Source organism: Carex rostrata, chromosome 28 (assembly GCF_964058835.1).
Source record: "Carex rostrata chromosome 28, lpCarRost1.2, whole genome shotgun sequence".
NCBI lineage: Eukaryota > Viridiplantae > Streptophyta > Magnoliopsida > Poales > Cyperaceae > Carex > Carex rostrata.
Genome location: NC_135945.1, coordinates 6826680 through 6854189, shown reverse-complemented (window position 1 = coordinate 6854189; position 27510 = coordinate 6826680). Strand labels below are relative to the sequence as shown.

Genomic DNA, 27510 nt, shown 5'->3' with positions numbered 1-27510 from the left:
TCTAATATTAAGGCTAAGTTAACCCTCAATAATTTAATTATATAGATAGTCAACACCATGGAAATTGATAGAACCAAAGAAAACTGAAAAACAACCTAATTGTCAGGCAAGTCAATGAAACCGAGAAAACTGGAAAACTGCAGTATTACTCCAGGTATAATAATATATTGAAAATTTTGTGGGATTCATTGAGGGATGTTATGCACATTTGCAGACCATGCCAATAATGGAACCTACTGGTAAAGAAACATATCTGGTACAGCAAGAATTCATACCACTCAGCTTATGGGTATAAATGGAAAGATTGGTTGGATAGATGGCACTTGCCTTCTTTTTTTTCTTACAAAAAACTATGTGCATCAAACATATCATATGATCATGCATTAATTTTCTGACTCGCTACCTCTACCAAATGTTTGCATTAAATTATTAGGTCTTTCCAAAAGGTTCAATGCTAGCCGCTGATCTCTCAAGAGCAATACTGAAAATAACCGAGACTGATGAGAGCTCTTCTATACAACAAAAATGGTTTGACCTAGACCAGAATACTTGCTCTTCCGGAGATAGCTTACTCTCATCAAAACAACTCGGTTTAGACAGTTTTGTAGGCCTATTTTGTATAACTGGTGCTATATCGAGCCTGTGTTGCATCATTTTTCTTATCAAGTTTTACATCCAAAATAAGGATGAGTTGAGGGAAATTGTAGCGAACAATCCCTGGAGAACTTCATTGCATGAAATTTGGAAGCTCTTTTTAAGGGATCCAACTCTGCTGTTATCCTAGGAACAATAGCAGGGTGGTGCTCTCCATTTCTCTCTCTCTCTCTCTGGAAAAAAGGAGGAGAGAGAAATAGAAGAGAGAGAAAGAGGAGAGCATGGATAACAGGGCTTTTGGATAGCAGCGGATCTTATTCCCTTTTTAAGTGGTTGATGATACGAGCAATTCTTCTGGAGCATCTAGTGCGTTTGTGTAGGGAGAAAGTATTAGTTTGGTAAGTTACTAAGGTTTGTAGTCTACATTTATTAGGATCGCATAAGATTAGGTTTAGAAGTTATGTAGCCGAAATTTTGAGCAATATGCAGAACATTTACTTCTGTTTTTCATATCTTTTTCATATTAACGGGGCATGTCCATTCATTTTTCTTCTTTTCTTTTATGCTTGTACACTCTAGCCAGCTCTACGACATGAACCATATAAGGTGTAGGGAAACTACAATAGACTATGCATTTTCCTATTAGGATTTACATTTTACAAGCCGATATCTTTTTATGGAGGCACAATAGAATGACTCCCTTTGGAGCTTAATGGAATAGTTTAGAATGAGTCCCTTTCTGAAACCACCCAAAGAATGTATTTGTATAATGAAATTGATTATCTATGCTGTCAGTTGTACAAGAAAAGCCTTTAACTGGAAGAAGAAAAGACAAAATAAGCTGCCTAATTTGAATATATATAGGCTGTGTGCACAGAGAGAGGGTGGTGCAATGGTCAGCTTAATTACATGGTCGTGGCTAATTTGAGTATAAAACAAATCACCTCAAAACCATGTCAGCGTCATCTTCTTGCTGTTCCAAACCTGAAAACAACAGCTGCAACTCAAACAAGTTACTAGTCATTGTAAATGGTTAATCGAATAATTATGCATAGCCAGGAACTAGATGTGCACGGGCACGGTACCGGTGTGGTGGTATAAGGAGAACTGACCTTGTGCAATTCAGTTCACATCAAACCAGACCTTGGTGCAGTAGCCTACAGTTGGCTAAGTCAAGAAGGAGGTATGCATGGCATTAATAGGTTACGTATAAATCAATTTCATTTAGAGACTATGTATGGAGCAAACGGTCGAACACCTTATGTGCATTACGTAGACGGGCCGGGGTGGTGCGGCTACTGTGACATAATTCCTGGGTAATTTCATTTACAACAAAAGAAATCATGGGCTTCAGGCCCATGGGCTTCAAGGATGAGGCATGGTCAGGTCATAGTACTGCCATTTGAAATCAGTTGGTTTCTTGTCAATGATAAGGTTACATTTCAGCTCTAAGAGAACACACATGAGAGATGAGAAAAGGCATCTTGAAAAAAAAATATTGTTTCGGGATGGTACAATGATGTAAACCTAGGGGTGAAAACGGAGCCGGATTATTCGCTCCGTATCCGCATATAATCCGAATCCGGATTAAACGGATTCGGATAATACCCGGATATAATCCGAATCCGGATTAAACGGATTCGGATAATACCCGGATACGAATTCGGATAATTTTTGGATATTCATAAAAAATCCGGATTCGGATACAGAGTCTTAAACGGAGCAGATATCCGAATTATCCGATACCCAATAACCAAATACAACCCACTTAAAATAATTTATTCATTAACAAAATAAATCTAGATTTCTAAGATCCGAAAATATTCAGATCCATAATTCATTGTTTGAGTCCCAATTCCGAAAACATTCAGATCCAAAACCCATCTAGGTGCTGTACCCAGCCATCCCACTCAAGGTGTTGTTATATAGTCTCTCTACTTACCTCTCTTTATTGTTATTAAATATTGTGGGACTTAACCAAGTACATAAAAACCGGAGCTGCTGAGTGGTGACCGGTGAGGCGTTAGGCGCTGGGTCAATCGTTCTCATCTTTTAAATATTAAAATCTGGGCTGAGGCGCTAGGCTACTATCTAAATCTGGGCTGGGCCTGTAAATCATGTTTTGATTGATTTGAGAAGTAATGTTTTTATACTTTCATCTTTTTAAATATTAAAATATTCATATTCATGCATGATTAATTGATTATGGATCTGAGTCCCCGGATTTATTCAAAAAAAAAATACTAAAAGCTTATTAAATATTTAATTGAATTGAGGGTATCATATTAATATTTTACGAAGTTCATATATCTTAATTATCCGATAATTATTCGTTTCGTATCCGTATTCGAATCCGTATCCGTGAACTATCCGTTCCGTATCCGTATCCGTTTAAGGCGGATTTGGTTTTGAATTTTGATATCCGTTTACTATCCTTATCCGTATTCGTATCCGCTCGTTATCCGACGGATGCGGATATGGTATCAGCATTATCCGCTCCGTATCCGCTCCGTTTTCACCCCTATGTAAACCCCTTTAACCCGCTGTTCTCATTTGCTTTGAACAAACTTAACCCTCCCTTCACCGAGAAACACGCTCCGTTTACCCGTTTCCTTCCTTTGTGACCCGACCTCATTAAATCTTTTGCATTTCTTCTCAAAGGGTAAAAGATTTTATTTACAAATAATTTTATGCATAATTTTTTTTTTTCATAAATGATTTGTTCATAAACATGTATTTTAGTGTTAAATAACCGAATTTTTTATTTATACCATAATAAAAAAAATAAACCAAAACACTATGTTTTTAGAAGAATCACAAATCTACCCAAGCCGCCAAATAATTTTGTGACGCCAAAGACTAGGGGCTGCCAATTGACCCCACAACCCTAGTTTAGAGGTCTTCAAATGCTTCTACGGTTCTATTATTATCTCTTTTTTTGTTAAATGGCACAGAGAAAAATATTTTTTATCTGGAAACCAATTCTCCAAAAGTGACACAAAGATCAAGAATTTTTGTTCTTTAATTTATGTCGTAAATTAGTTATATACCTAATTAAATTTCTGTAAAAAAAAATAGGACCGCTAAGCATTAGGCTTCACCTAGACTGAGGCAGCAAAATTATTGGGCGGCTTTCAATTTTTGAGGCCGCAGGAATATTTGGTGGCGTGAGTAGTTTTCGAATTCTCTCAAAAACATGGTGTTTTAGTTTTATTTATTTATCATGGTATACATAAAAAGTTCAATATGCATCATTTATTTTTTCTTAATTGAGATTGTTTTTGGGTTAAACATACACGAAAAAAAGTACGACACACTGCATATTTGACAGTGACAGAGCAACATAAAGTTAAAATATCTATCTATATCTATATTAATTAAATATCTGTTTATTTGACCATTTTTCTTGTGCGGTCATTATCAGCTGGTCCACTTGTATCTCTTAAAGTTAACACGCCTAACTAAATTACCAGAAATAGAAAACCAATAACTTGTAATTAGTGATCTTGTCATTTGCACTGATTGGTCCTGAAAATATAAAATAATTGTTATTTATAGAAATAATATTAAAATAATATGGGGTTCTTTACGAATTACATTGATATTTTAATTCGGTAGAAAGAACCGAAATTTTTCTTGATATACTGAATGACAAGACAATTTTTTCTTTTTTGATAAGGACCCAAAAAAATTAGTTCTCTTAGAAGAAATCGAAATTTTTTCCGTTTAGAAATGAGTATTATTTTAATATTATTTCTATAAATAAAAAATTATGGAGAACATATAAATAGGCACACTGCTTCGATCATCCCAAAGTAGATGTAAGTACACAAAATCAACGGTTCTCAATTCTTTAATAAATGAAGAGTACTACACTACAAGAATATATATATATATATATTGACTTGACCGGGTCTGGACTCTGAGACTGAGGTTAACTGCTTGTCTGGAGAATTCTCTCCATTGTATAAGAAATGGAGAGTTTGTCGGATTTTTCTGGAGAATTTTTGAAGAATTTCTCGGATTTTGTCAACAAAATTCTAAGTTGAAAAAGTTAACACTACTTATATTACCTACATATCGTGACAATTGAGTTAGGACTCCAGTTACTTATTTTTTGTCTTCCATAGCGCCACATTAATATTTTCTTTCTCAGTTACATGTTTTTTTTTTTTTTTTGTTTCCTCGCTATGCTACTATAATCGCTATTTAGAACATTGATTCAGATCGATCATTAAAATTTTGAAAACAAAAAATATTGATATGTATTACAGACCAACCCGTGATATGCATAGTACCATAATCTCACTCAATATTTCAAAATATACAATCCAAACAACATTTTTATTAATCCAAATAACACTATATTAACATTATTTTTACACTAATTTAAAAATCACTGTATTTTCTCTATTCTCATCTCTAATTTCAATTCCTCTATTCTTACCCAAATTCTTTGAACGATCCAAACATACGTCCAGAGTCTATTTATTTTCATGCTTTTGCTGGTCAAGTCAAGTCCACTGTCAACTTATCTACTATTCTCCAAAAATTAAGAAAGGCTTGCTTTCTTGGAAAGCATAAAAAACAAAGTGATATGATATCCCCAAAAGTTGGGAATAATCGAATAGAGTAATGGCCTCTCATGAACATGGTCACCATCTACCACATCTCATTGTTCTCTTTTTCTTTTTGATTTATTCACCACCTGTTCTTGTTCTTGGAGCTGATCAGAACAGTAGTACTAGTGAAAGGAACAATGTCAGAGATATTGTAAAAGTGGGTGTTATATTGGATACTTCTTCATGGAACGGTGGTATCAGTTGGAGCTGCATGCAGCTGGCCTTGGAGGATTTCTATGTGTTGAATCCGGATTACAGGACGAGAATCTCGTTTGTGTTGAGGGACTTGAAGAACAGCCGTCCTCACCGTACCGGTACCGGCAATGCAAATGGTGATGTCTTTGATGCTTCTGTTGCTGGTTTGTTCCCTTCTGCTTTTATTCATATTTTATTTATATTCAAGGAGGAAAGGGGAGGCGTGATGTGCATAGCAAATATACAAATTAAACTAATCTGAGCTTACATTGGAAAATAGCCGAGAAAACAGAACATTATGTTATTTATTTTTTCTTCATCACCATCTCTCTCTCTCTTATTGTTAGGAAATTATATGGGTTCATTATATCTCTCTCTTATTTTTTGTTTCTTCATCACCATATCTTTAGCGGTCTCTCTGTTTTTTTTTCTTTTCTTTTCTTTTCTTTTCGCAAGCATATTATACCCATGATGCTTTCTTTCAATTTTCTGAAAGCCTGCCGAATTGAACTTGAACAATTAAAAAAGAGTTTACAAGTATGTCAATCAAATCGATCTGGAAGGAATTTTTTTTAATAAGATGGAGAAAAAAGAAAAAAGAATATAAAAAGCACAACCACACATCCAAAATACTAAAAAAAAAAACAGCCATACTAATTGTACGCTGTTTCTATGTTAAAGTTTATTTTTTATCTTTAGATTATATTCCAAGATTCGGAGTTATCACAAGCACTTTACACTCTGCATTCTTGAACATGTTAAAGAAGTATTTTGTTGTTAAAAATATGCAGCTGTTGATCTTCTAAAAAATGAACGAGTTCAAGCAATCATCGGGCCACAAACATCATCTCAAGCGAAATTTCTCGTTGAGCTCGGGAACAAATTAAATGTACCAATCATTTCATTCTTAGCAAAGAGCCCATCTATTTCTTCCAGCTCAACTCCTTACTTCATACGCACCTGTTGGAATTACTCATCCCAAGCCGCTGTCATCGCCTCTATTGCTCAACACTTCAAATGGAGGGAGGTGGTGCCGGTTTTTGAGGATGCCAATTCTGGCAACATGTTTGTCCGGTACCTAATTGACACTTTACAGGGAATTGATACGAACGTCCCTTACCGGTGAAAAATCCCTTCAGGGGCAAGTGATAGTGAAATAAATGCAGCTCTCAATTACCTAAATGCCAATAGAACCAGAGTATTTGTTGTTCACATGTCGTACCAATTAGCTCTTAAGTTTTTCTCAAGTGCTAAAGAGAAGAACATGACCATTACTAATGATTTTGTTTGGATTACAACATACGGGTTAACAGATATTGTGGACCTTGCCGGGTCAAATGCAAGCAAAGTGATGCAAGGTGTGTTGGGTATACGGCCATTCGTACCAAATACAACGAGTCTTCAGAGTGTTTCCATGAAACTGAAAACTAAATACCAGGTGAACAGAGGACACACAGTTTTTGGTTTATGGGCATACGACACGGTGTGCTTGCTGGCCAAATCAGTTGAGAATGTAAAACATGTAAATTTATCCTTTAAAGCATCTAATGCACTGTATAACTCAACTGATTTCTTGAAAATCGGAGTTTCCGAGATGGGGCCAAACCTGAAAGCTTCATTAGAAAGTGTTGAGATTTATTGTATGTTTTCGGTATTTTGGGTTTTATAGGGTTCTTTTGGTAAAAAGGATTATAGAAAAGTTTAGGGACTTGAATGAAAGATATAACGCCTATATAGGCTTGTATGAGAACAAAGAAAAATACAATTCATTTTTTCCTAGAAATCTACTTGGTATCAGAGCCGACCTAACCCTAACCCTAGCCGCTACAGTACCCGCGTCGCTACAGTACCGGATCGCTACAGTACCCGCACAGCCACAGTACCGGATCGCTACAGTACCGCGCGCCTCTACAGTCCCGGGTCGCTACAGTACCCCCGCCGCTACAGTACCGGATCGCTACAGTACCCGCGCTGCTTGGTGCTCTCTTCTTCTAAAGTCGGCCGGCCACCAAAGGTAGCTTCTTTGTGTTGTTTTGGCCGGCGTGGGGGGCCTCTACCCCACGATACCCGAGAAGCGGGTTTGGATTGAGATTTGATCGGGTTTTGAACTCGAATCTTGATGAGATAGATCAAGATCGGGTCAAGGAGAAGAAGAAGAAGAGAGGGGGAGATAATGTGGATCTCGTCTTGAGGGATCAAGATCGGGTCAAGAAAAGAAGAAGAAAGGGGGAGATAATATGGATCTCGATCTTAACAGTGTAAGATCGGGTCTAAGAGAGTAATAGGAGGGATTCGGACTCGGATCAATGTCAGAGGAGGAGACTGGTAATGCGTTTGCGAAGGCTTGCGCGAAGCTGACCTCTGATGAGATGGCTGTCATGGTGCGACGAGCGTTGGCTGTGTACCAAGCTTCTGTTGAGAGCAAGCTGAAGGAGAAAAAGGTTGAGCTGCCACCTATTGACATGAGACTCGAAGGGCCAGCTACGTACTTGACTGAGGAGGAGAGCCGGATTAGGCTACAGGCTGGGGCAGCGGGACTTCCAGGGGTGAAGTCAGCACTAGCGGTCTCCAACTCAAGTCACATAGGTAACACAGGGTTCAGAGGCGAGCCTCGACGATGTTACAGATGCGGTGAGGTAGATCACCTGAAGCAGGCTTGCCCTAAGCCACCAAAGGAGAGAGATACAGGTAGGAGGGGGCAGTCTGAGAACTGTGAACGCGGCCGTGAGGGCCGAAGAGGTGAAAGAGGAGGCAACTGGGCAAATCTGATGGTTGCAAAGAAAGCGAAAGAAGCTATTGTGGGGTTATCCGAGGAGGATCTGATTTTGGAGATAGTCAGGAGGAGGCAGAAAGGAGCTAGTGAGGGGAAGAGTGTGGTCGCTGACACACTTGCTCTTGCCTCTAAACCTACTACTAGATCACCAAATTGGATAGTAGACTCTGGTGCATCTCGCCATGTGACTGGTGCTGTTAAGGAGTTTTCTTCCTATACTCACCTAGCAGTCCCAGATAGCATTCAGATAGCCGATGGTACTGTCCGGCCCGTGGTTGGTAAGGGTACTGTGAGATGTACCGATTCAGTGACTCTGACAAATGTGTTGCATGCTCCTTCCTTTCCCGTAAACCTGGTGTCCATTAGTGCTATTATTCGTGAGCAGAAATGCATTGTGACCTTTGATATTCCAAAGATGGTCTTTCAGGAGAAGGGGACAGGTCGAATACTTGGAACTGGCACATGGCGTGATGGGTTGTGGTACATGGATAGAAAAGGTATGGACACAGCGCTGGCATCTGTGGTCGATAGAGTGGAGGCAGGAGGATCTGGGGTGAGTGTGGAGGATGAGTTGCTTCTGATTCATCGACGGATGGGGCACTCTTCCTTCAGCCTACTGGAACATTTGTATCCATCAAAGTATGAGAAAGCTAACAAACAGAAACTTGTGTGTGATGGATGCGAGTTTGGGAAGCACACAAGGAGTTCGTATGCAAGCTCAGGAAGTAGGAGTTCTCATGCCTTTAATCTGGTACACTCGGATGTGTGGGGGCCTTGCTCAACAACTTCGATAAATGGGTATAGATTTTTTGTGACTTTCATCGATTGTTATTCTCGTGTCACATGGTTGTACTTGATGAAAAACAAGAATGATGTACTTGCTTGCTTCAAGGATTTTCATAAGGCGGCTCAGACTCAGTTCGGTGCTGTGGTGAAGGCACTGAGATCCGATAATGGGACCGAATATACAAACAAGGCATTCGAGGAGTATTTGTCAGTTCATGGGATACATCATCAGACCACGTGCCCTTACACACCAGCACAAAATGGAGTGGCAGAGAGGAAGAATATACACTTGTTGGAGGTAGCCCGGTGCATGATGATCTCCATGAATGTTCCGAAATATTTGTGGGGACAAGCAGTCATGACAGCCGCACAATTGATCAACAGAATGCCATCTAGAGTGTTGGACTGGCAGACTCCGTGTGTGATGTTGAAAGGAGATAATGGGGGTATTATTTCTCCAAAGGTATTTGGCTGTGTGTGCTTTGTGAAAGACAACAGACCAACAGTGGGAAAGTTGGATCCCAGAGCGGTGAAATGCATCTTTGTGGGTTACTCTGGTACTCAAAAGGGTTATGTGTGCTGGAGTCCAGTAGAGAGGAGATTGTTTGTGAGTATGGATGTTACATTTCGTGAGCTCGAACCTTACTACTCCTCAGAGACTACATCACCCTTTGGAGACTCGCTCGATACAAGAGGTATGAGGCGAGAGGGGGAGAGTAGTAGTGATGGTGAGAGGAGGATGGTGAGTGTGAGTGGTATTCCTTGCCCACTGATGGATTCGACTAGGGTTGAGCCGGAAAATGAGGATTCGGCCAGGGTTGAGCCGCGAAGGGAGGATTCGGCTGTGGGTGAGCCGGAAGTTGAGAGAAATGAGCCCGAAGGTGGTAGCACTCAGGCTCAGGGGGAGTCGAGATACCGTGAGGTGTATGTGAGGAGAAATAAGCAGAGTGAGGGAGTCGTGCCTACAGTGCCACCTGTGCTAAGTCCCTTGTCCATGCCTACTTCGACTCTTGCGGCACTTACACCATCCACCTCAGATTCAGAGTACTCAGGTGATATAATTCCTCTTGATTCTCCTCCCACTCCCATGTCATTGAGACGGACCTCTCGGTCCAATGCGGGACATCCTCCTGATCGCTATGGTTTTCCACATGACATTGCCCAGTTTGTCTCTTACTCTAGCATATCACCAACACATGGAGCATTTATTGCATCGTTGGACTCTGTTATTTTACCCAAGTGTTGACAGGTTGCTAAGGAGGATCCAAAGTGGAAAGCAGCCATGCTAGAAGAGCTCGAGGCTCTCGCTAAGAACAAAACCTGGAAGCTTGTGTCACTACCACCAGACAAGAAGGCAGTTGGATGCAAGTGGGTCTTTACTGTGAAGCAAAGCCCAGAGGGTCGGGTTGAGCGTTACAAGGCCCGATTGGTGGCGAAGGAGTACAGTCAGACTTATGGTATCGACTATGATGAGACCTTTGCACCCGTGGCGAAGATGAGCACAGTACGGACACTTGTTTCCTTAGCAGCGAATGGGGGGTGGAAGTTGCACCAGCTCGATGTGAAGAATGCCTTCCTTCACGGTGATTTGTTGGAGGAGGTATACATGGAGGTCCCACCGGGTTTTGGCACAAAACAAACGGAGGGTAAGGTGTGCAGGCTCAAGAAATCTCTTTATGGGCTGAAGCAGTCCCCTCGGGCCTGGTTTGATAGATTCAGGATGGCTATGGTAGGTATGGGCTATCAGCAGATCAATGCCGACCACACGGTGTTCTTTCGACAACATGGTGGTCACATTACTATGCTGGCTGTGTATGTCGAAGATATGATCATTACCGGGGATGATGAGGGGGAGATTGCACAGTTGAAGGCAAAATTGGGGAAGGAATTCGAGGTAAAAGATCTGGGACAACTTAGGTACTTCCTTGGGATTGAGGTGGCTCGCGGAGCAGAGGGGATTGTTCTATCTCAGAGGAAGTATGTTCTGGACTTACTCAGTGAGACAGGCATGTTGGGGTGCAGGCCTGCAGTTTCTCCAATTGATGTGAAGGCCAAGATGAGTGCAGAGGCAGGAGAACAGGTTGATCGTGAAAGGTACCAGAGACTGGTAGGCAAATTGATCAATTTGGGTCACACTCGTCCTGATATCTCATTTGCAGTAAGCGTGGTGAGCCGCTACATGCATGGCCCTAGGAAGGGCCATATGGACGCAGTGTATCATATCCTAAGGTACCTGAAGAGTGCACCGGGGAAGGGCTTGATCTTCAGGCAGAATGGGCACATGAACATTGAGGGCTATTGTGACTCTGACTGGGCTAGTTGCCAAGATGACAGGAGGTCCACATCTGGCTACTGCATGTTTGTAGGGGGCAACCTGGTCTCCTGGAGGAGCAAGAAGCAGCCGGTTGTTGCGAGATCGACGGCAGAAGCTGAGTACAGGGCTATGGCATTGGGAGTTGCCGAGATGCTGTGGCTGAAGAGGTTACTGGAAGATCTCAAGGTGAATCACGGAGCCAAAATGAAGTTGTGGTGTGATAGCAAATCAGCGATCAGCATTGCCAACAATCCTGTGCAGCATGACAGAACCAAGCATGTGGAGATCGATAGGTTCTTCATAAAGGAAAAGCTGGAAAGTGGACTATTGGAGCTGAGCCATGTAGCTACGGGAGATCAAGTAGCTGACTGCCTCACCAAAGGACTTAGCTCGATAGATCTAGCTAGATTATGTGACAAGATGAGCTTGATGGATATCTTTTGCCCATCTTGAGGGGGAGTGTTGAGATTTATTGTATGTTTTCGGTATTTTGGGTTTTATAGGGTCCTTTTGGTAAAAAAGATTATAGAAAAGTTTAGGGACTTGAATGAAAGATGTAACGCCTATATAGGCTTGTATGAGAACAAAGAAAAATACAATTCATTTTTCCCTAGAAATATACTGAAAGTACCAATTTTAGGGGGATAAGCGGTAATTTTAATTTGGTTTACGGCCAAAGTCCGGAACCTTTGAGATAACCAATGTTGTCGGGGCATATAATGATCCAGTTGGCCTCTGGACTAGTGGAAATATTTCCATTAACTGGCCAGGAAAGAACCACACTGTACCGAAGGGATGGAAATGGCCGACAACCAATAATACACTCCGTATTGGAGTACCCATCAAACATGGATTTCAAGAGTTTGTGAAGCCGGACAACTCAACCCCACACAAGTTCTCTGGCTATAGCATAAAGGTGTTTGAAACGGCGATTAATCAACTGCCTTACAATGTCTCTTATACATTTGAACAGTTCAATGGCACTTATGACGAGCTTGTGTACCAGGTTTATCTTAAGGTTTGTTTCCTTTTCTTTTTTCCTTATTTTATTTCAGTAGTTTGCAATGACTTCAGTCTTTCTTTAATTTCTAAATAGGCTTTGGAAGAATTCCTAAAATGGCTAGTGTAAGTTAAATTAATTAATGTGTTTAATATAATCTTTCATCGTACCAAGTATAATTTTCAGTTATAACTATAAAGGGACTATATATCAATAATGTCTCAGGCCATCAGCATAACTAAACTCAAGTTTCTCAATTAGCTTTATTATAAGGGGGAAAAATGTTGCTGTCACTATTTCTTATTTCCATAGACAATCTAATAAGAATCAAGAAAAACAATTAGAAATTAGCCTATATCAATTCCGATTGTACAGCTCCAAATGGACATCACCTTGCTTTGTCCAATAACAATTAGAAGTATCCACCTGATAGATAACTTGTAATTTAAAATTTACAGAAATACGATGCTGTTGTTGGTGACATCACCATTTTGGCCAATCGCTCCATGTATGCAGATTTCACACTTCCTTACACAGAATCTGGAGTACGCATGCTTGCCCCGATAAAGGATGTGAACAAGAAATCCCCATGGACCTTCTTAGCACCCTGGACTCCCAAATTATGGGTCACAACTGGCACCTTCGTCCTCCTCACTGGCATCACAGTCTGGTTGATTGAGCACCGAATTAACGAGGAATTCAGAGGAGATCCTGCAAACCAAATGGGATCTATATTCTACTTTGCTTTTTCCACACTAGTTTTCTCGCACAGAGAGAGGATGGTCAGCAATTTGTCACGGTTTGCAGTGATAACTTGGGTCTTTGTTGTGCTCATCCTACAACAAAGCTATACTGCAAGCCTTAGCTCCAAGCTAACGGTTGAACAACTCCAAGCGACAGTGACGAGGATAGAACAGGTTGTCAAAGCAGGGAAGAATGTGGGGTACTTGTATGATTCATTCATGCCGGATCTTCCGAAGCGGCTGGGGTTCAAAGAAGAAAGGATGATTTGTTTATCATCGCAATCTGAGTATAATGAGGCACTATCCAATGGAACAGTGGCAGTTATTGTTGATGAGATACCATACCTAAAGGTGTTTCTCAAGACGTATGCTAACAATTATTCCATGGTTGGGCCGACATACAAGACTGATGGATTTGGATTTGTACGCTCTCTCTCTCTCTCCCTCTTTTTTTAAAAATCCTTGGTAGTTGCTACCAAGCTTTGATTAATTAAAAGAGTTTTTACATCCATCGATCTCATCATATCAATGTAAACAACAACAACTCATCACATCTCTAAACTCTCTCTCTCTCTCTCTCCCGATTACCTCGTGACACCTGCACACATGTGGGTTTTGACTACCAAAGTACCAATTCAATGCTTCCAGGATACCAAATTATTTGGGATTGTCCAAATTGTTTCGATGGTACATTCAAATCTCATTGAAAGGCTGCCTAACTAGTGGAGACAACAAAGGTGCCTTTATCCTTGGCCCTGTTTTGATTCAGTGTTTTCTGACTGTTTTTGTAGGTTAATGTTATATATTGGTGCATTTCATGCTGGTAAATGGATATAATTGTTACTATATTATCACCACTAAATAACAAACTTGTATTGATCTACCATAGGAGCTTGTACATAATCCATACATTTATACCACAAAAAACAAATGAAGCATGCCTTCTTGCACTGAAACAGAGCGTTGACACAGACAAAAATAGTACAGTGATCATGCTTTTATTGGCTTTTTAGTTTTTTTTATTCTAATTTGTAATCATTTACCATTATTTCCCCCCTTTTTTGTCATTGTTTGCTTAGGCATTTCCAAAAGGATCACCACTGGTGACAGATGTGTCAACAGCAATCCTGAAAGTCATGGAGAGCGATAACATGACAAACTTTGATGACAAATTATATGGCAACAGTACCTTCACTGACAAAGGAGACACCACCAGTTCGACCAGTCTCACATTCTATAGCTTCATGGGTCTATTTCTTTTAACGGGAGTCTCGTCCATTTTAGCTCTAATGATCCACATGTTTTTTTCTATCTACCAGCAACACAATATTTCAACAAACATTGAAGCTGTACAAAACTCTTCCGAGAGGGATGAGCCAAGAGAACAAGATCAACCAAACAATCACACAATGGCATCAGCTAATTCTAGCAATAATGTGGAGATCACCATAACTTCACCTGATTCCGAAAGTGATTCAAATGATGAAGGGACACTAGGGATGGAAATTTCAAATAACGAGATTGAGATACCTTCTTTTAGAGTGATGCTCGACCATAACATTGAGGGATAAAATGGATAAATCTGTGTGAGACTGTGAGTAAAAGAATTATCTACATTGGTTATGTTGTTTAGTTATGTATCATAATCTTGTTGAAAGATGATCTATGCCTGTCATATGACACTTATGGTGTCAATCCTCCAACTTCCTAGTTTTTTTAGACAGATGAAACAGTTGGACATTTTGAGAATTACATTTGGAGAGTTATTGATTTTATAATGCTCCGAATCGATTACATGTCTGAGACACCAGAACAGTAGTTTCTTGGCTTAAAGTTGTAGGTCTTATAACCAATATAGTTTTTTGGTCAAATTTTCTATTGCTATGCTACATAGGAGTTCAGATTAAAAGGATTTGAAATTTACGTTTCGACATCTCATTGGGGCATTTCATCAAACACCTTCGATACTAGCAATTCAATTAACTTCATCAGTCAATTACATGGCAACTCGCCTAACAGTGAATATATTTTGACTAAAAAACAAAAATATATATATATATATATATATATTTTGACTAGAAGTTGCCACTGAAAGTAAAATAATTGTTTTGACTATATGTTAATATATTTCAGTGAAAGTAATTGTTTCCGGTAATAATTTTTTTATGTTATTATTTTGAAATCCAAGCTCAAATAATAAACTTGATTAATTATTAATTTTTCTATGCCACGATTGATCATGCACATTAAATTTATAATTTCCAGATTCTCTTGTAACGCAAGGCTAACTCCAAAAAATTATTTTTGTTTCCAGAAAAGTCACTGATGAACATATATATATATATATATTTTTTAATGTTTTCTACTAATCCTACTTTTCTACAGAGAGGTACTTTCTCCGCCTACCTAATAAATAAAATTGAAATATCTCGAAATGGTTAGAGGCTATATAAGCTAAATGATCTATAGAACTAGCTGGTAACGAGCCGAGCTATGCTCGGCCATGAGCAAGCTAACATTAGAGTTCGAGGTAAAAAAGTGGCTCATGGCTTGCTCACTTTCGGACCTAGTTAGAAACGGGCGAGCCCCAAGCTGCATGAAAATTTTTCCACCCCACCGGCAACGAGCTGAGCTAGACGTAGCTCATCACTCGCGTTTTTCCAAAACAAGTGAGCTAACATGAATGTTCGAGCTAAAAATAGCTCACTTGTTTTCGGACCGAACTTGAGCAAGCTGTGAGCTTTTTTGCCACCCGTACTCAGAACAAATACCATCCTTGTACTTTGCACGCAGGGCCGGAGGGGATAAAGATTTAGGAACAATTTTTTTTTTACAGTGTTCCCTAATTTAAATAATGTAAACCCTAATTTAAATAATGTAAAGGACTAAAAGGGAAAAAAAGGACTTGCAATAATTTGCGGTATTGACGTCAATTAATTCCCAAAGGCTTTCGTCATATTTATACGCCATCAATGGCCCTTCAACTTATATATGTGATGTCACATTAAAATAAACACGACAATGGACCGCTAAATAAATGCCACATTAAATTCTATTCGGCCAACAACTTGTGGAACACATTTTCCTGCTAATCAATTTGGTGGAATTAGAAAATTGTTTACATCCTGATGATCTTCTAGGCCACTACTAGTGCTTATAATTAAAATGTTATGTGTTAATGTGTATATATGCTCTCATTTTTTATTAATTGGAGTATAGCCATAAACTACCGAATTTTTTATTGATAAGAAATCATAAAAAAATAATAAATAAAAATGAGATCAGTAGAAATATTTTTTTTAAAATAAGAAAACAGTTTTAGATTATGGTGTCCTTAGGACGCCATAGCAAATACTTGTTCACAGAGAGAGAAAAAAATAAATTAATTGTCTGTTAATATTTTTTAAGTAATGATGTGATGATTAATTTAATGAAATAAATGAAATTTTTTAGTAATAATATGCTGATTTTTAGCAAATGAATATTTAGTTATACGACTTACTAAATCGTGTTGTGTTGTTAAATGTGTTGTGTTTTATCTCATCAGGTACTGTGTCGTGATGTGCTTTGAACGTGTGATGTGTTTCGGCATGTCTGGAACACGACACACGTGTTGTGTCGTACTTCGAACGAGTGTCATTTTTATGTGTAGAGAACACGACATGACACGTTCGAAACACGGTACACATCACGTGTGTTGGGAACACATGTCGTACTTCAGACATATGTCATGTTTCCACATGTTTAGAACATGACACGACATGCCGGAAATACAGCACATGTGTTTCGATGTGTCCGAAACACGTGCCGTGCCGTACTAACACATTAAAATTTCTACACGATTAATAAGCAATTAAAATTAAAAACTATTACTAATTTAATTTAACTAACTAAAACCTAAATATTCATTTACTAAAATCAATCATATTATTATTAAAAACATTCATTACTTAATTCACTAAAAGTTTCTAATCAACAGTAACTTAATCTATTTTTTCCTTTTCTTCGTGATTGGGTATTTGTATGGTATCTTTAAGGGACGCCATAGCCTACGGCTATTTATCTATTTAAAAAAAAATATTCTTACTAATCTCATTTTTAATTATTAGTTTTTATGATTTCTTATAATTAAAAATTTCGGCATAAACTACTACTACTCAACATTCAATTCTGTTTTCATAATATATTTTCAATTTTTCCACTATAATTTTGTATTAAGAAAATAAGTTATTATTGAAATAATCAAACTTCTCACAGACCTATGATGCAGCAACCCAACACCATATAGTTTAATTTTTTGTTTTTTTTTCACAAAATCCAGAATAGAGCATATGACCATAACTGGACTATATTGGCAGCTGGTTCTGCCACTGTTGGAATGTGAGAGAATACCATTATACCAACTAACAAGGACAGTCTCTGTCTTGTGATTTCCAACCCTGATACAGTATCAGTAATTGTTTAATAAACTAAGACTTGACACAATTTCTTCCTGTCATTTCATCCCAGGACTCAATTACGTACTTAATTACCTCAGATCTAACGAAGGACAACTCAACATCTATAAGGCAATGGAGAAGAAAATAAACTTGATGCACAGAATCTGTCTTCTTCTGTCTTTAATTTTTTTGTCTTGGTTGATATCCAACAGTAGTCGACTAGTCTCCCCGAATTTTTTTTAGTCTCCACTCTAATAAATAGGAATTGAATGATTACCACTCTATTAATCAGAATTCAAATTATACCAGGAACTCATATTCAGTATGTGCACGGATCTAAATAGGAACGCATACTGAGCATGCGCACTGATTCGGTGTGCGGATTGGGTATGCGGACCGATCGGTGCGCATATTAGGCAGGCACACCTATCCGTGCGTATACTGAGTACGTGTTCCTATCCATGCGTATTGAAATTCAGTCATTCTAGCAAGGCAGAAATTTTTCAGAGATTTTTTACACTTTGATCCCTTTATTTTTAAAAAAAATTATATTTGGCAATATTTTTAATTTAGTGTAAATTTTTTAATTATTAGATTTGTTCCTTATTTCAACCAACTATGATTGAAATTGCTTATTATTTTGGTGGTGAAGTATTACAAAGACCAAATGACGCTTATTACAGTATCCAATCTCAGAAAATATTCAATATTGGCTCAAGTTTGGATTTTAGAGATATAAATAAGGAAGTGTACCAGCAACTCGATATTGATCACCATAATTATAAACTGATAATTACTGCAATGATCAATATTGGTCAAGGCAACCAAACCTGATTCCAATAGCTTTCGGTACAAAACGATACCAGTTGGGGGTTATATGTCCAAATGACAATAAATATGACCTCTCATTTCAAATTCCTAGATCTAACGAAGGACAACTCAACATCAAGTCAATGGAGAAGAAGATAAACTTGTAAGGCAATTTCTTCCTGTCTTCGTCTGTCTATAATTTTTTTTTGTCTTGGTTGATATCCAACAGTAGTCTCCCTATTGGATATATCCTTCTTCCCCATTGTACCCTTCTTGCACTACCCCATACTTTCCCAGGTATGAGAGACCCAAAACCACAACAAAATACTAAAAAGAAGCAGATTTACTTCCTTTTTCACATATTGCTTCACATTCCCAACCCAGCATCCACACAACCAACACACACAGCAGCACCATTTAGGGTCGGGTTAATCCTTGACATCGACTACCCGATTGGTCAGATTGCTCTCACCTCCATAAAAATAGCCATTGCTGACTTTTACAATGCCAATGCAAACTCAACTAAACACCTCGTAGCTGTCCAGCGTGACTCCTCAAGCAGTGTCCTTACTGCAGCCTCTTCCGGTATATATATGCCTAATTTGTTTTCCACATAAGACCTGAGGTTCAGTAAAATTCATATACTAAATACAAAAGTTGCTCCTTCATGCAGCCTTGGAGCTTATTACAGGGGAATCAGTTCACGCGATTCTCGGACCTGATACTGCTTCTGAAGTTGCATTTGTCGCTGACCTTGGGGCAAAGGCAAACGTACCCATTATATCATACTCTGTTACAAGCAAGTCGGTTGCCCCTTGTTGCTTCCACTTCTTTGTCCGAGCTGCCCCAAGTGATGCCCTCCAAGTACAAGCCATTGCAGCACTGGTACACGAATATGGGTGGCGTCGTGTTGTGCCTATTTATGAAGATGACGACCATGGGGTAGCACTTCTTCCATTCCTTGTTGATGCTCTGGATAATGTTGAAGCAGTGATTCCATACCGTTGTGGTATCCGATTTTCGGCGACTGATGACCATATTTCATCTGAGCTCTATCGGCTTCAGAAATTACAAATTCGTGTATTTGTCATCCACACATGCGTGCAACTTGCTGGACGCATTTTTACCATTGCTAACAGGATTGGCATGATGTCTGAAGGCTATGTTTGGATTTTGACCGAGGGGCTAACAAGTCTCCTCGGTTGGATTGAAAGCAAATCGGTGCATGGCGTGCTTGGTGTATCCACTCAAATCCCAGTTTCAGAAAAGTTAAATGGTTTTAAGCGAAGATGGACACGTCAATTCTTAACTGAAAACCCAGATGCCGACCCTTCAAGAGTCTCATCAGAGCTAAGCAACTATGCTGTTTGGGCATATGATGCAGCATGGGCTCTGGCCCTTGCTGCTGAGCATCTAGGCCCAGTAACAAACTCAACTATTAGAACAAGTAACGGGTACGACAATCTCTCCACCCTGGTTGTATCTGACACAGGGAAAAGCCTTCTACAGGCTTTATTACATGTACAATTTGATGGCCTCGGAGGAAAATTTCATTTGGTGAATGGAGAACTAAACATGACAAAAGCATGCCGAATTGTCAATGTCGTTGATGGGAAGGCACAAGAAATTGGTGTTTGGACACAGAATGAAGGGCTGAAGCGGCGGCTCAGGCCTGTGATATGGCCAGGAGAATCAATGGTTGTACCAAAGGGGTGGGATGTGACGACTATTGGTAAGAGGCTCAGATTGGCTGTACCAGGATCAGTAGCTCCTGGCTTCAAATCATTCCTAAATTTGAAGGTGGATAAAACAACGAACCGAATCTTGGCAAAGGGTTTTGTCTTTGACATGTTTGAGGCGGCAGTAAGGCAACTGCCATATGCTCTGTTGTTTGACTACGTACCAGTTGAGCATGTCAACTATGATTCACTAGTGGAGCTAGTCGCCAATGGGGTAATTCAGCTTCTCTACTCTCTTATTTCATAAATAACGGGTTTCTGTCTCTTATTTTTTTGGGAAAATTGTTAAAATGCCACTCCAAAATCTTGAAATTGTGAAAATGTCATCCCAAACTTTGAAATTGAAAAAATGCCACTCTAAACTTCTACAATTTGTAATTTTGCCATTTATACTTGTTAAAAAATAAAAATAAAAATATTGACTAAAATACCCTTAATCAGGAGTACAGACGAGAGAACCCTAAACAGTTCAGATTGAACTGCTGAACAAAGAGCACAGATCCTATTTTAATCTCAATCGCCTAAAAGTTCAGAACTGCTGAATCGCCTTTCACCTCATCGCCTCAATCTCCTATACTTTAGGAGGCGATTGAATCACTTGTACTCTCACAGTTCAATCGTTCAGCAAAATTGAGGTTCTTTGTATGGACGAAAATGCATGCCAAATGGTGTATTGGTGTTCAATTTCAAGAATTTTGAGAACCTGACCCTACTTGCACAGTAAACAGAAAAATAAAAAGTTCAACTTCAAAAATTCAAAGAGATCAATTTATAAGTCCAAAAAAGAAAAAAATTATATAGGAATGCTCAGGGTGATGTCCTATAACTGTCTGTAAAGTGACATAGCCTAATTAGGTATGCAGCTATTTTTAATATTTTTCTTTGTGTTTCTGGTCATTTTTGTACCAGTTAAGTCCCTTTGTCATTTCCTTTATCTTTGTCATTTCCTTTTCCTTTATCTTTGTGCTTATTCATATACATGACTGACATAGGATTTGACTTGGTTCTACATGAAAGACTGTTTTTAGGGTTCTTATTATTACCATTCTTTTACCAGAAAATGAATAAACATAAAATCAAGGGCTAAACATTGGTAGAGTGCATGTTCTTGTCAGTTTTGTTAGTGGTTTTATTCAATTTATCCCCTGGTTTTATTTTTATTACATTTCTGTCATTGAAAACACTTTTTTAATAGAGAATCTGAGGGGAACAAAGCTGAAACCCAATAGATTTGATAATTCAACTTTTTTACCCTTTGTCAAACTCGCAGACCTGGTCATTGTCCTTGTATTTTTGTTTATTCACTTTTTAGCAGAAAACAGTACCTTTTTTCATTGAAATCCTCTTATTCTTATGAACATCCTTGACTGCATTATATTCAATTGAGTCCAGTGACTCGTTTTTTTTTTTTTGAGAGAAAGCCCTTGGGCATTTGATTGAATTTAAAAACATTCTACATTACATGGTCTAAAATGCTAAAGTAAAACATAAGAACAGAAAAGTAAATCATACACTACATCTAGCGCTAGCAATTCAGAATTTAAAAAACATCAAAGGTAAATGAACTAAAATCTAATTCCCTACGCAGATCCATTTGTTGCTCACTGTTTCCTTGCCCAGTCCTCTCATAGTTCTGCATATGCCTTCTCACCCAGTTTGCTACCATGTGAGGCTGCTGTAGCCTACACCTTCTTGTGTATTTCACAATCACAGAGGTTCCCATTTGGTCCATCTCAGTGAAGCATTTTTCTACAGTTGGTACCGCCTTCCAGGATGGTACATCTAAGAGATCCTTTTTATCAATCACTTGTGAGAGTGTCTGGCTATCTGTGTAGATTATAAATTTATTTCCCCTTTGTACCGTCCCTAGTTGGTGTACCTGTTTCAATGCCTCCAGCAATGCCTCCAGAAAAGGTTCCTCTTGCCTCCACTAATTGTCCCCTCAGATCATAACTAATTATACATGTACCGGTTTTCTTGGTTTGTTCCCATGATGCATCTATTAGGATTGGTATCCTTCCCTGTGGTATGACCTCCGGCAGTGTTACCTTTTGCGGTACTAATTGGGTTTCATGTTCCTCGATCTCCATTAATTTTGCCCTTGCTATCACTGATTCTGGTGTTGATTTCTTACCAGAAAATAGCTCTTCGTTTCTCGATTTCCATACCATCCATAATATATTACAAAAATGAACTACCTGTTGACCTTGTAGTGCACCGGTTATTGCAAGGAGGGTGGTGACTCAATTGAATAGGCACGAACCATGCTCTGACACAATCTTAATTTAACAGCAATCACATAAATCAAGCATCAAATACAAGTATTTAACGAGGTTCGGTACCAGTTTAGTACCTACATCCTCAAGCCCGGGCCTCTCTCTCTGTCTTTTATTAATTTCAGAATTGTGTTACAATATTTTTGGATGCTCCTTTAGGTGGCTCCAGAGAGAGTTAAATAGAAAAATAATAGAATCACAATACAAAAGGATTTCCTAATTCTATTTCTATTTCCCATTTTCCCTTTCAACCAAGGAGGAGGCGATGCAGTAACCTTCCCTTTCAGCCAACGACTGGAGGAAGGAGGAGGAGGCGAGATTTCTTGGAGTTTGATGGAAGAGGCAATGCAGCAGATTTGGCGATGGGATTTTGATGGAGGCGGCGAAACCTTTCAGAGAAGAGAACGACTGAGGAAGGAGGTGATGGGATTCCCTTTTTCTGTTTTTTTAATTATCGGAAATACATGAAGGATATACAATGAAGGAGGCTATAATTGGAAATACAGAAATATATATTTCAAAATAGTATTTTTCAATTAATTTTTAATAAAAATAGTATAAGAATTGAGTATAAATGACAAAATTACAAATTGTAGAAGTTTAGAGTGGCATTTTTCCAATTTCAAAGTTTGAAATGACATTTTCACAATTTCAAAGTTTTGGAGTGGCATTTTAACAATTTTCCCTATTTTTTTAGACAGTTACTTCATTCTGTTTATTCAGTTCCATAAATCCACACAAATGTTCACACCAATACACTTGTTGATTTAATAAATTGTTAAGAGTATAAGTTTTGTCATGCTTGATTTTATTGATAAAATCTGTTTTCTTAATGAAACAGAAAATTGAGACCATTATACATGTTTTTAGTTCTGATGCAAATGGTGCTTAACTACAGAATATAACATTAAAATAAAATTTAAAGGTATGTTGCTTAACCCATTGAACTTTCGCTCCTTTTTTGGGGTATCAGTGGAATGCAGATATGAGGAACCTTCAAGTGGGCAAACATATGCAATATAAAATTGCCACATTGTAAAATATGAATAAGATAACACTAATTTGCAAAAGTTTCACCTGAGATTCTTTCGAGAAATGTTTACCTTGTCTCCCCGTTTTGTTCCTTTCTCCTACAAATAGTATTGAAGGAAAAAATTTCAGTGCTTATCCATGCAAAATGTTAATTTATAGTACCATCTTGATTCCTTGAAATGAGAAGCAAGTTGATTTTGTTATGCATGAAGAATGAAAAATATTAGTATATTACTTCTATAATTCATCTCTCATTTCGCTCATTTTCAGGAGAATAAAAAAAATTTGGGAAATTGGAAAAATGCCATTTCAAAACCTTCAAATTTGAAAAATGCCATCCCTAACTTTGAAATTGTAAAAATGTCACTCTAAACTTCATTAATTCCTAATTTTTCCATTTATACTATATTAGTCTTTTTAAAAAAAAAAAAAATAATAATATCTAAAATACCCTTATCAGAATAACACGAACCTAGCCTCAGAACAGCATCGCCTCCGAATGAATTGCAGTAAAATCAAGAGAGGTATGAGGATATTTCGACTAACATCATAGTTTTGTCACTCACATATGCCAAAATCTGATAAAAGCAAGAGAGGTATGAGGATATTTACCCAAAGGGGCAGAAAATTTTTTTTGGCATCCTGTGCTTCAATTCCCTCATGAACCAGCATCGCCTCCGCCTAGCCTCAGTTAATCACAAGGAGGAGGAGGTGGTGATTACAAGGAGGAGGAGGCGATTACAAGGAGGAGGATGGAGAAGGAGGCGATTGAGCATGGAGAAGAAGCCGATTACAACTGGAGAAGGAGGCGATTGAACATGGAGAAGGAGGCAACAGAGCAGTATAGAATCAAAACAGTTGTATCAAGGGTATAATTGGAAATATAGAAATGCATATACCAAAATAGAATTTTTCATTTAATTTTTATTAAAAATAGTATAAGAATACAGTATAAATGATAAAATTAGGAATTAATGAAGTTTAGAGTGGCATTTTTACAATTTCAAAGTTCGGAATGACATTTTTCAAATTTGAAGGTTTTGGAGTGGCATTTTTCCAATTTTCCCCAAAAAATTTACATTATATTTTTTAAGCTTTCAAGAGATATTCTTGGTATTAATATCCAACATAATGTGCAAAGGTTAATATCATAATTGATTTTCAAGGGTTCATATTATATTATGAGATATTGACAGGATTAGGCAAATAAACAGAAAGAAAGAAAAAGGTAGTAGGCAACTTACATTTGTCATCTTCTCTGCAGTACTGCAGCACTAAAACAATTAAAATACTTTCATATTAGGCAAGATAAGTATAAAATCAATCTAGGTAAGATTCCATTTTAGTTGCACCCAAGTACCCCAAAAAATGTATCACAGCCAGGGTTCCACTTCTAAAGTGTCACATTCCAATTTTTATGGTACTAACACCAATAAGATATGGGGTAGTTTTGTCAGGTTAAACAGTTTAAAAATGACACAACCCAGTTATCAAAAAAGCAATTAACAATCAGTGGATAATAGGCACAATTTCTGGCAAAAGTAGCTGTAACCAAATGAACCATATAGAAAATACTGACACTCAATTTATTCTACAACTTATATGATCACCATCACAAAATATATTTTCCCTTTTTTGCCTTTTATTTCCTTCACTGTTGGAGTTGTCATTGTTGGCCATTTATTGAATTTTCTACATCTCTGTTTGGAACACAAGTTACCATGATTCTAATTGAGAGCATGTCTCTATCCAATTTTAGAGTTACGATGGCATTGTAGCCGATATGACTCTCACAGTTCAGCGGTCAATGTCCGTTGACTTCACTCAACCGTACAAGCAATCTGGCATTTCAATTCTGGCACCAGAAGTAACAGACAAGGGGAGCAGGAGTGCCTGGGTCTTCATAAAACCACTCGAACCAAATCTGTGGGCCATCAGTGGAGCCTTCTTTATTTTCACAGGAATTATCATCTGGTTAATGGAACATCGGGTGAACCAAGAATTTAGAGGGCCATGGTGGAGGCACCATGGCACCATTGTCAGCTTTTCACTCTCCACACTATCTTTTTCACACTGTAATATACTTTCTTCATTTAATTTCTTGCAAATTGTTCCTATATTTGCCAAAGTAAACTACTACCTTGGATGGACTACCAAAATTTTGTATCCGGTTATGAACAAATCAACCTAGTACTGAATGTGCACCAATTGGCTAAAGAAACTCTTTAAATAACATGGAATTTCCATTGTTTTATATTTAGTTTTCTTTTTCAAATAGAGATTATTTATCCTCAAAACTTGATGCCGAGAAATTATGTATAGGTCCCACTGTGACATACATTTGTTACTAGGTTCCGCTAGATATGTAATACTCTTCCTCTAGGGCTTCCATGTTTTGTTGTGTTTACCATCTTTCCCAGCTATTATGAATGATTGGCATTCAATTCAAACAATATATCATTCAGATAGGATGGTCTCTAACAGGACCCAGGAATTGGGCCACGGATTGGCAAGAACATGAGTTGGGTTGGGAAGAAAATGATTTCGGCCTACAGATAGACAAACTTGTTCATCGGGGGTAGGCAATAGCCCAGAAATGAATGGACCAAAATTATTATTCAAAATCCAGGGGTCGATAATTGCCTACCCCTGCCTTATTGGGTCTGCCCCTGGTCTCTAATTTTTTATTTATTTTTCCTTGTATAACATAGCGGAGAGGATAGTGAGCAACTTCTCAAGAGTTACCCTCATTGTGTGGTTGTTCGTTGTTTTCATCTTGACAAGCAGCTACACTGCCAACTTGAGCTCGATGTTAACGGTGAAACAACTCAAACCATCTGTCTCTGATATCAATGACCTCAAATATAGTGCAGCTAGCATAGGATATCTGCAACATTCGTTTGTAAAGGATAATTTACTGAAGTTGGGGTTTGATAAGTCGAGGCTCCTGCCATTAAAATCGCCTCAGGAGTATGCGGAAGCATTGGCATGTGGCCGTGTTGCTGCCATTGTAGATGAGACTCCCTACCTTGAGGTGTTTATAAATGACCATTGTGATGGCTATGAAATGTCAAGCGAGATTTACAAGACAGCCGGGTTTGGATTTGTGAGTCTGTCTCTTTATATAAAAACTCCTTACATATTACTGTATTAAATTGGGACTTTCATGCTGGCCTTATATACTGGTCAAGCTATGTAGCAGTAACCCTCCTCTGATTTTGGGCCAACACCATGGAAATTGATAGAACCAAAGAACACTGAAAAGCATCCTAAATGTCAGTCAAGTCAACGAAAAACCGAGAAAATTGGAAAATTGCAGTGTTCCTCCAGGTATAATTATTAATTAAATACTGTATGGGCTTCATTAATGGATGATATGTACATTTGCAGATATTAGTAAAGAAACATATCTTATGGTTGTAAATGTAACTTACTGGTAAAGAAACATATCTGGTACAACAACAATTCATACTTGTCAGCAATAATTATCTTACGGGTATAAAAGGAAAGATTGGTTGGATAGATGGCACTTTCCTCTTTTTTTTGTTGTTGTCAGAAAACAATACAGTGTGCATCTAACATATCATATAATCATGCATTATTTTTCTGACTCTTACCTTTACCAAAATGTTTGCATTTAATTATTAGGCCTTTCCGAAAGGTTCAATGCTGGCTGCTGATCTCTCAAAAGCAATACTGAAAATAACTGAGACTGGCCAGAGCTATTCTATACAACAAAAATGGTTTGAGCAAAACCAGAATACTTGCTCATCCGGAGACAGCTCAGCCTCATCAAAACAAATCGGTTTGGACAGTTTTCAAGGCCTATTTTGTATAACTGGTGCTATATCGGGCCTGTGTTGCATCATTTTTGTTATCAAGTTTTACATCCAAAATAAGGATGAGTTGAAGGAAATTGTAGCAAACAATCCCTGGAGAACTTCACTGCATGAAATTTGGAAGTTCTTTTATGAAGCAGCTGATGAGACAAGCAATTCTTCTCGAGCATCTAATGTGTTTGTGTAGGGAGAAAGTATTAGTTTGGTAAGTTACTAAGGTTTGTAATCTAAATTCATTAGGATCGCATAAAGTTAGGTTTACAAGTTATGTGGCCGAAATTTCAGCAGTATGCAGAGCATTTGCTTCTGTTTTTCATATCTTTTTCATATTAATGTACCGGGCATGTC

General features: G+C 38.3%; 1 protein-coding gene and 1 long non-coding RNA gene across 4 annotated transcripts in view; one reads left to right on the top strand and one right to left on the bottom strand.

Annotated features, from left to right (window-relative positions):
* LOC144545783 (glutamate receptor 2.8-like) overlaps positions 1 to 27510 on the top strand; it is a 32593-nt gene extending 5083 nt beyond the window's left edge. Inside the window, exons 1-5 of one of the 3 annotated variants that reach the window (XM_078294348.1) lie at positions 18495 to 18861; positions 18950 to 20229; positions 25083 to 25398; positions 26035 to 26429; positions 26972 to 27510. In XM_078294348.1, coding sequence (XP_078150474.1) covers positions 18576 to 18861; positions 18950 to 20229; positions 25083 to 25398; positions 26035 to 26429; positions 26972 to 27349 — 2655 coding nt within the window. In that variant the 5' untranslated portion in view covers positions 18495 to 18575 and the 3' untranslated portion in view covers positions 27350 to 27510. Of the gene's footprint in view, positions 1 to 433; positions 800 to 18494; positions 18862 to 18949; positions 20230 to 25082; positions 25399 to 26034; positions 26430 to 26971 lie in introns of those variants that run through there. The other 2 variants (XM_078294349.1, XM_078294351.1) reach the window with 2 other exon arrangements.
* LOC144545797 (uncharacterized) lies at positions 134 to 27021 on the bottom strand. Its single transcript, XR_013508589.1, has 2 exons — positions 26904 to 27021; positions 134 to 253 (listed from the first exon to the last, which is right to left on the bottom strand). It is a non-coding gene; the product is annotated as an uncharacterized LOC144545797 (long non-coding RNA).